Here is a 9,862-nt window from a genome sequence, read left to right on the forward strand (position 1 = left end):
TCATTTGATGAACCTTCTAATATATATATTTTTTTCAATCAAAGAGAAATGTTTTCGACAAACACTCGTGTGCTAGTTCTGCTCTTAACTAACCTCCACTATCATACGGTGTGACCAACCCAAACCATATAAGAAAAGTCACCTTCAAATTGCTTTTTATTACTGAATATACAGTAAATTAAATTAACACCTAAATCTATCATTTGCGATTACTAAAATCATAATTTTGTTGGCTAAGAAATGGTTTTTAATCAGCAGCAATCGCTTTTTGCCTTTAGACATTGAAATCGATGGAAAGCAATAAAATCCAAAAAAATTCTCAATCGAAGAAGAAAGTATCTTTGTTCACTTCTCTGGGCACGAAGCTGTCTTGTTGTTGATCATCGGAAACCATGGAGAAGAGAGAAGACGAGCAACAAAAGCGCGACGATTCCAGATTCAATCAAACTCTCAAGAACGTCCAAGGGTAAACAAAAATCAATCTCCTCCTCCTCCTCCTCGGATCTTGCATTTCTTATTTCCGATTTTCAATGTCTTAGATCTGTAACTTTCTTGGGATTTCATTGTTTTTGGTATAGGTTTCTTAAAGGCAGGAGTATTCCTGGTAAGGTATTGTTGACTAGGAGATCAGATCCTCCTCCTTACCCAACCTCTCCAACATATCAACGGAGCTTATCTGAGAATGACGCCGGGAGAAACGAACGATTCGAGGAATCCGTCAAGGTAATATAATACTACTTGTTTGTGGGAAATGACTTTGAGATTTTATAGTATGAAAATGAAATTGAGAAATTGAAGAGAGCTTATTTGTAGGTGGAAGATCATAATTCAAGCAAGAAACATGATAATACATATGCTGGTAAGCTACGATCAAACTCTAGTGCTGAAAGGAGTGTGAAAGAAGTTCAAAACTTGAAGATTGGTGTTAGATCAGGTGACTCTGCTAGAGTTATGAAGTTCAACAAAGTTCTTTCTGAAACAACTGTCATTTTAGGTACTCTTACTTTTCACTTAGCTCTATGATTGACTCTGTTTTACTATGATATGGATTTTTAAATCTTCTCTTGTTACCTGCAGAGAAACTGCGGGAGCTAGCGTGGAATGGTGTCCCACACTATATGCGACCTGATGTCTGGCGGCTTCTTTTGGTATGTTTTAGGACTTCATTTATAAGCATAGCCAGTGTTAAACTTCTGAACATTTTGACTTGTAATCCGTTTGTCTGATTATATACAATTAGAGTATGTTCGCTTATATAAGTTCAGAAAGAGGGCACACTTGCACTAGTCAAATAATTTATGTTGTTAGCTCTTCCCATCAGCATTCTCTGTAGCAACTATTTTTGTTTTTGGTTTATTTTGTCTATTTGAATTTAAATATAAACTGACAACAGGGATATGCACCACCTAATTCAGATAGAAGGGAGGCTGTTCTGAGAAGAAAACGTCTTGAATATCTTGAATCTGTTGGCCAGTTTTATGACCTTCCAGATTCCGAACGTTCTGATGATGAGATCAATATGCTTCGCCAGGTTTTTCCTCTTACCCTCACTGATTCTCTAACACAACGTACAACAGTTGGTAAAAATATCTCTTAGAAACTGTATTCTTTTTCAGATTGCTGTTGACTGTCCTAGGACTGTACCAGATGTAAGTTTCTTTCAGCAAGAACAGGTGCAGAAATCACTGGAGCGTATTCTTTACACGTGGTGAGTTAGGAGTGCAGGCCATAATTATAGTTGTTCTTCGGATCAAATTACAACCAGTTGGAAAATTAAGTTGAAAGCTAAATCTGAAAATTTAATTGCTGAGTTTGCAGGGCCATTAGGCACCCGGCGAGTGGATACGTTCAAGGAATAAATGACCTGGTCACCCCCTTTCTAGTTATTTTCTTGTCAGAATATCTAGATGGTGGTGTAGAAAGTTGGACAATGTCTGATTTATCTGCTGAAAAAGTCTCAGATGTAGAAGCTGATTGCTACTGGTGCTTAACAAAGCTACTTGATGGTATGCAAGATCATTACACGTTTGCTCAACCTGGAATCCAGAGACTTGTGTTTAAGCTAAAGGAACTGGTCAGGCGTATTGATGGTAGGTTCCTGCTAAGCTTGCTCTTGTAATTGGTAGTGTCTTTGGTGATTGTTTGAGCAGAACAACTTATGGCATACACGAACTCACTTTACAAAATCATTTTTACCTGCATTGAGTCCGTTCGTTTACCATCTTGTTTACCATTTAGTTCTGAAATTACATCTTCTGCATTTAAATTTGAAGTTTGTGTCTTTAACAGTGTTTGTGTTGAGTTTGGCTTAGTGTAATCACGCTTTCGCTTATATGCAATCTTTTGACCCGTTGATGTCATAGAGTGATAAGATCTAGGGATGCTAATTAGCTTGTCATGGCGCTTGATGCGATTGTACTTCATGTTCTAGTGCATGAATTCAAAATTAACCAACCGCCTATCTTCCAATTTAGTACTGAGTATTATTTTATGATATAGAGTTAACACTGTCTCATTTTCCCTGGCTTTGTTATGTACTAGAACCTGTTTCAAGACACATGGAAGAGCATGGGCTGGAGTTTCTTCAATTTGCTTTCCGGTGGTATAACTGTCTTCTGATTCGTGAGGTTAAACACCGTTTTGAACTCCTACTAATATAATTCCACAGATTCGTAAATCCCGGTTAACTCTTGGCAGAGTTTTATTTTATTTATGGGTAACTGACAAAACCTTTGAACCTTCTAGATCACTTTCAATCTCATCAACCGCCTATGGGACACTTATCTTGCTGAAGGAGATGCGTTGCCAGACTTCCTAGTTTATATATATGCTAGCTTTCTCTTGACGGTAAGAAACACTGAATCAAATACAAGTTTCGTTATTTTTGGAATTGTTTTCTTCTTTCCACCGTGAGAATCAAATGCAAGTTGTGTTGGTGAACATTTTGCAGTGGTCTGATGAGCTGAAGAAGCTAGATTTTCAAGAAATGGTAATGTTCCTGCAACACCTTCCTACACATAGCTGGTCAGACCAAGAGCTCGAAATGGTATTGTCAAGAGCTTACATGTGGCATAGTATGTTCAATAATTCCCCAAACCATTTGGCTAGCTGAAATGACTTTTTCCTCCATCATGACGATGCTGTTTTTTTCCTTGGTTATATTATCTTCTTCTTCTTCTTCTTGTCGAAATCAGCGTTTGGTGTTTTTGTGTTTTTTTTTCATGGTAAATGCTAACATTATTGTCTTGTTAATTGTTATTAGTTTATGTATGGTTTTCATGCCGCACTTGTTGAATCTGTCATCAGTTTGTGTGTGTTGTAATATGTTTTTTTGTAGCTTTCTCACTAATTTATTTGCTTTGTATCCATCCATGCCAATCCGACTCAACCCGCCCGACCCGATTATATCGTTCGCAATTTGCATTTGTTTATTTTGTGTAGGAGGAGATAAATACAAAGATTAATGATTAATTAAGCTAAAAATTCAACATAGAATGTGGACAATGAGCAACGTTGTCAACAAATCTACTTAAAAAAAGAGATGATGTCTTTTGTCTTGGATTCCTAAGCATAATAATATATATTTTTTAAAGTCAACATCAATCAAAATTTTGGTCGATTATTTGCATCTTTTTATTATTTAACCTTTGTGGTATGATTGTCTTTATACATTTGATAAGGAATATAATTTTTTATTTTATTTTTTGTCAAAGGAATATAATTTTCTAACAAACTAAACAACACACCCAAAAAAAAACCAGATATAGGAGTACTTTATTATTTCTAGTAAATTTAAAAGTTATGTTACGCAATATAAACTTGAGCATTATGTTCACTATTTATAGTAAAAGTATTCTATTCAGAGAAATAAAATCGTAAAAATATTGTGATGATGAGTCATCACTTTTTTTAAGCCCATGCCTAATTACGGTAAAATGAAAAAAGGAGTTTTGAGGAAATAAAAAAAAAATACATAAAAAACACAGTGAGGAGAAAGGGTTAAGAGAGAGAGAAAGGTAAAGTAAAGAAAGAACTCTCAAGTTTTTTTTCTTTTCTTTTGCTTTCCCTTTTGTGTGGTTTATCATCTCTCAGTCTTCCTCCTTCTTCTTCTTCGCCATCGTTTCGGTTTTCTCGAGGAAGTGTTTCTACTGGGGGGGAAAAAAGCTCCTTTTACCCACTTAGTTTCTCTACCTTTTTGCTCAGAGAAAAATGGTTTGATTTTTTTTTCAGAGATGGTGAAATTTGCAGGTATAGTTTCTTCTTCCTTTAGCCATCGCTTTCTTCTATTAGGGATTTGAAATCAGTGCCAATTCGAGTAATTTTATAGTTTCGTTACATGAAATGGTCTAATTCGTAGTCAAATTTGGAGCGTCTTAAGTTTTTTTTTCCCTGTGTAGTACAGAAATTTTTAGTTTGTTTTTTTTTTTTGGGTGGATCGGAATAACTTAGGATCTTGAATACAAAAAGAGCAAATGGTTTGTTAGATGCCAAAAAATAAAAATAAAATAGTTGGTGGAAGAAGACTAGATTTATAGATTCTTTTTTATGTTATTTTTATATGTTGGAGGGTTTGGATTCTTTTATGTTCTTTACTAGTTGGAGGAATACTTTATAAGACCCCAAATGTTCGTTGGTATCATCAATAAGAAGAGAGGTGTATAGAGTGATGTGGTTTGCCTATTCCTTGTATATATGTCCAATTGTCCATTAGTTTCATTGTCTCGAATGGGTTCATTGAAAGTCACTTACTTTTTTTTTTGGGTTTGTTCTTTCTCCTGAAGGTTGTTTTTTTTTTGCTAGCCTTGGTACTGGTCATGGCTTTTGTCTGACTACTGTATTGTGCCTTTGATGATACTAAATAATGCCGCGGGGCAAGTTAGCTATGGACTCTTTAGAAACTGTTTGTTGGCTTAAGGGGGGTTAAGTTTAGTTCTCATTTTCTTTCATGTTGAGTTTTGATTCTTGTTTGTGTCGTGAGACAAAGTTTATGTTTTGAGCAGCTAACAAGAATCATTAGAGTAGGTTCACGAACTGTTTTTTTTTGGGTTTCCATAACGATTAATTATATTTTTCAGCCTTGGTGGAATGAGTTTGATAGTTTTATGTTGGCAATGTTTTCCCAAAGCAACAACACTACACATTTCTTGTTGCTTGGGAGATCGTTTCTCTAACTTGATTCAAACTCTGTGATCGCAATAATGTGGTTTTGTAAATGAGTTCCTGGAGTATGTAAATATTATACTGTATAAAGCTGTTTGTTAATGGGTTACTTTGCTTCTCTTATCAGGCTATTTGGTTTATCGCTTCTTGTTATTTATTATCTGGTTATCAAGCTTCCAAGATGTAGCTGCGCATGATAAGCTTAATGAGCATAGTAGTAGATCGACAACTTCTGAGTTGGCAAATCCACCTGGTATTGAAGTATCTGGTCCCATTCAAGTATCGCCGTCAGTCATCCCCAAATATGCATCCCCTGCTCTACCTTGGACTCCACCAATGTACCCTACTTTTCCTGATACATATGAACCTAAGTTAACCGGCAATTGTCCTACAGACTTTCAAGCAATTTCAAGTGTTATCGATACAGCAGCTTCTGATTGTTCCCAACCTTTCGCTGCACTTGTTGGGAACGTGATCTGTTGTCCACAGTTTATAAGCTTACTTCATATTTTCCAAGGACAGCACAACGTGAAGTCAGATAAGTTGGTTCTTCCTGATGCAGTTGCTACAGATTGTTTTTCAGATATCGTTAGTATCCTGGTCAGCAGAAGAGCCAACATGACAATACCTGCACTTTGCTCTGTAACATCGTCAAATCTAACTGGAGGTTCCTGTCCAGTAACAGATGTCACAACGTTGGAGAAAGTTGTTAACAGTAGCAAATTACTGGATGCATGTCGCACTGTTGATCCTCTTAAGGAGTGTTGTAGGCCAATTTGCCAACCTGCAATTATGGAAGCTGCGCTTCTTATTTCGGGACACCAAATGACAGTTGGTGATAAGCTCCCTTTAGGAGGATCAAGTAACCTCAACGCAATTAATGACTGCAAAAATGTGGTCTATTCATATCTTTCCAGGAAGCTTCCGGCAGACAAAGCAAACGCTGCATTTAGAATTTTATCGTCCTGCAAAGTTAACAAAGGTACTTTCTTAACTGTATCCTATTATCTTTAACATTGATCTTCCTTGGATAGTCTTGGAAATTATTCTGAGTGTACATTGTGGTTACAGCTTGCCCGTTGGAATTTAAGGAGCCAACCGAAGTAATCAAGGCTTGCCGTAATGTGGCTGCTCCAAGCCCTTCTTGCTGTAGCTCGTTGAATGCATACATTTCTGGGATACAGAACCAAATGCTAATAACAAACAAGCAGGCCATAGTCTGTGCAACAGTCATTGGTTCCATGTTGCGGAAAGGTGGTGTTATGACAAATATCTATGAGCTTTGTGATGTCGATCTTAAAGATTTCAGTGTCCAAGGTAACTTTTGTTTTAGACTCCCAAGTTAACTGTATCCTTTGAGAAAAACGTAGCAAAAACAGAACAATGAATCTATTCCAATCCAACCAAAGCCTATTAGTCAATTTCTCAGATGAGACTAACAAAATGGATATTTGAAGTTTTAAAACCTTATTCAAAATTAAACGATAAAATAAAAAGAAAAAAATCTAAGCAAACATCAAACTTGAAATTGGAATCAAAACATAAATAGCCAAATACAAGTAAAATTTAGAGAAAATTGAGTAAATATTCTTGAGTGATACAGATTTTTCTAATTTAATCTCTATATATACTAGGACTCAGACCTCCGCGATTAATAATTTAATCGCGGGAGACGTATTTTAGAAAAAAAAATAATTTAAATTTAAAATTTAAAAATATTATGAGATTATTTGAATGTAATAGAATAGTTTGAATACATAACCTGCTACTAAAAACACAATCATCAAAATGAAAACTTATAACAAAAAAGATTATGTAGAATGAATGCAACTTTGCAAAACATATTGTTTAAAGTATTTTAAATATAAGATATTTTTATAAAGAATTATGGTAAAGAGCTACAACTAAAAAAAATCATTATGACGAAGTGATTCTTACTGAGAATATTGAACTAATGGTTATAATGAGTAATGTAATTTTCTATTAAATAACTATAATTAAATATATATCTAATAATGAGTGAAACGGTATCAATGGAAAATTAAAATTAAAATACACAACTCTTAGGAACAAAATAAAATAAATTTTAAATATTAAAATAGTTTTTATCGAAAAGTGATGATAAATAGACACAACTGTAAATTCTATATTAAGTTTTATTAAATTTCTATATTACTATAATCATTTCTAAAATTTTAGTTAGATTATAGAATAACATTGAATATTAGATATTAATATTCAATTTATTTAGATTTAACATAAAATGAAAAAATTGTTTCAACAACAATGATTTGTTAGTTATTGATGAAGAGACAAATATATAGAGAGTTCAAAATATATGACTATTTAAATAGACACACCTATTAGAACGAAAAATTGTGATGAAAAAATATGAATAAAATATAGTGAAAAGACAAAACTCTACAATGAACAAATATAACTGTTTGAGTTTTTAAAAAAGAACAAATAAAACTAATTTTTTTACAAAAAAGTACTACGAAAAGTCTCAATTGTTTTTCTTATTTATTCAGATTGTTATTATTATTTCTAAATATTAAATTATTTTTTTTAACGGAAAGTTAAAAGAACGAATGCTAGAGAATAATTTAGAGAGCTGTAAAAACCCTTGAGATTGAAATTTTATATTATTTGGTGTCATGGCAAAAAAAATGAAAACAGTTCAAACAAACAAATATATATATATATATATATATATATTTCAAAAGATACGAATATTCGAATAGACACAACTCTACAATGAACCGTTGCAATTTTACAAAAAAATTGTTACAATGAACAATCGCAACTTTGTGTAAAACACACAATTTAAATTTTCTATAGATTTTTTTTGGAAAATTATCCAAAAAGTACGATTGAAAAAAACACAACTTTGGTGACATTTATTCGGATTGTTATTATATATAGGTATTTTCATTAATTTTTTATATAAAATTAACTAAAAGTTGTAAATTAGATTCATATTTACAAAAATCTTTTGTTAAATCAAGAATTTGAGGAATTTCTTACTTTTAAAAGAATGAATGCTAGGGAATAATCTAGAGATCTGTAAAAACCGTTGAGATTGAAATTTTATAGTATTTTGTGTCATGACAAAAAAAATAAAAACAGTTCAAACAGACAAATATATATATTTCAAAAGATATGAATATTCGGATAGACACAGCTCTACAATGAGTAGTTGCAACTTTACAAAAAAAACGTTACAATGAACAATCGCAACTTTTTGTTAAACACATAATTTAAATTTTTCTACAGATTTTTTGGAAGATTATCCAAAAGGTACGATTGAAAAACACAATTTTTGGTGGCATTTATTCGGATTGTTACCATATTGAAAAGTCAAATCCAAAAACTCACTATGTAATCCATCTAACTCTTGGAAAAACACTTTAGGTATTTTCATTAAACTTTTATATTTAAAATTAACTAAAAGATGTAAATTAGATTCATCATTCCAAAAATCTTTTGTTAAATCAAGAATTAGAGGAGTTCTTGACTTTTAAAAAAATGAATGCTAGAAAATAATTTAGAAAAATATATAAACCGTTAAGATTGAAATTTTAGTTGATTTTGTGTCATGGAAAAAAATGAAAACAGTTCAAACACACAAATATATATAGATTTCAAAAGATATGAATGTTCCAATCAACATAACTTTACAGTGAACAGTTGTAACTTTTCATAAATAACCGTTTCAATGATCAATCATGACTTTTCAGAAAATATCCAAAATGTGTGATTGAAAAAACACAACTGTTAGTCGCATTTATTCGGATTGTTATTATTATATAGATTTTTGGTGAATATTATGTTTTTTTATTTTTTTTTGACTAAAGTCGTAATTATTCAAAACTCAAAAGGGGCTTATGAAGAAAAAGATAGAATTATTCCGTCATCGTTCCCTGAGTGAGAGTTTATATTATTATCTTCGTCTTCCGAAGTCTCTCAGAAGAACGAACTGTGCGTTTCGCTTTCCACTCAACACAAAGGTGATCTCTCTCTCATCTCTCTCTCTCTCTCTCTCAATCTCGTATCAATTTTTTATACTCTACGCTTCTGTACAAACTTCTGGCGAACTCCTCCGCTGCAGTTTTCAAAATTCCGGGCAAACAAAAGAAAACAAGTAATTTACCAAATCTTTCGTAATGGGTTTGTTCTTCTTCTTCTTCAATCTTATTAGCGCAAAAAGACGACAGATAGAAGCAACAAACAAAGCTAAATCGATAATGCAGACAATCATCATCCACAATCTCTCGTTTTGTCGCATTAACTCCACCGTTAAGCCCCCTTTCTTCTTCTTCTTATACTATCTCTTCCACTGTTCTTTTTGAGTTCGGAATTGTGTAATTTTGTTCCAACATTTTTGTTTAATTTTTGCAGATGATTGATCCAAAGCCAACATTTCAAGTTTCTTCTTTTGTTACTCTTCCTCCTCCAACTTATTCACTGCAACACAAACTCTGTACAAGGTAAAAAGTTTATATTTTTCAACAACTATACAATTTTCCAGACCTAATTGAGATTAATACAATATTCAATTGTTGATGTCTGTTTTTGTAATCAAACTATTATTTTACAGAGCTACCAATAAACAGTTTATCGCAGTTTGTGCAGCACCATCAGGTTCTTAACTTTATAATTATAATAATATGATTCTCTACTTTTTTTTTTTTTTTTTTTT

The 9,862-nt window shown here is 32.8% G+C and overlaps 3 protein-coding genes across 4 annotated transcripts in view; all 3 read left to right on the forward strand.

The window, feature by feature from the left end:
- Positions 187-3,345, forward strand: LOC104700409 (TBC1 domain family member 22B-like). Of its 2 annotated transcripts, XM_010415928.2 has the most exons (11): positions 187-466; positions 579-723; positions 814-859; positions 935-994; positions 1,078-1,148; positions 1,394-1,531; positions 1,617-1,708; positions 1,819-2,090; positions 2,542-2,627; positions 2,746-2,847; positions 2,951-3,345. In XM_010415928.2, the coding sequence occupies exons 1-11, from the start codon at positions 393-395 to the stop codon at positions 3,110-3,112; spliced, it is 1,248 nt and encodes a 415-aa protein (XP_010414230.1). In that variant the 5' UTR covers positions 187-392; the 3' UTR covers positions 3,113-3,345. The 2 variants fall into 2 exon arrangements, with proteins under 2 accessions (XP_010414230.1, XP_010414228.1); XM_010415926.2 differs by having other exon boundaries at positions 189-466; positions 814-994.
- Positions 4,015-6,477, forward strand: LOC104700411 (uncharacterized GPI-anchored protein At1g61900-like; the record flags this gene model as incomplete). Its single annotated transcript, XM_010415930.1, is given in 3 exon segments — positions 4,015-4,248; positions 5,288-6,142; positions 6,232-6,477. Coding segments are annotated over 3 exon segments (1,117 nt in total), but the record flags the coding sequence as incomplete, so codon positions are not given.
- LOC104704344 (trigger factor-like) overlaps positions 9,562-9,862 on the forward strand; it is a 2,119-nt gene continuing 1,818 nt past the window's right edge. The window contains exons 1-2 of the mRNA XM_019227496.1: positions 9,562-9,650; positions 9,761-9,806. The gene's annotated coding sequence lies outside the window, so the exon portion shown is untranslated. The remainder of the gene's footprint in view (positions 9,651-9,760; positions 9,807-9,862) is intronic.

The sequence above is a fragment of the Camelina sativa genome, chromosome 7, assembly GCF_000633955.1.
Source record: "Camelina sativa cultivar DH55 chromosome 7, Cs, whole genome shotgun sequence".
Lineage (NCBI taxonomy): Eukaryota > Viridiplantae > Streptophyta > Magnoliopsida > Brassicales > Brassicaceae > Camelina > Camelina sativa.

Coding starts and splice junctions, on each gene's coding strand:
- LOC104700409 (XM_010415926.2), top strand. CDS start 393: ATGGAGAAGAGAGAAGACGAGCAACAAAAGCGCGACGATTCCAGATTC. Junction 467..578: donor ACTCTCAAGAACGTCCAAGG/GTAAACAAAAAT, acceptor TTTTTGGTATAG/GTTTCTTAAAGGCAGGAGTA. Junction 1,149..1,393: donor ATGTCTGGCGGCTTCTTTTG/GTATGTTTTAGG, acceptor AACTGACAACAG/GGATATGCACCACCTAATTC.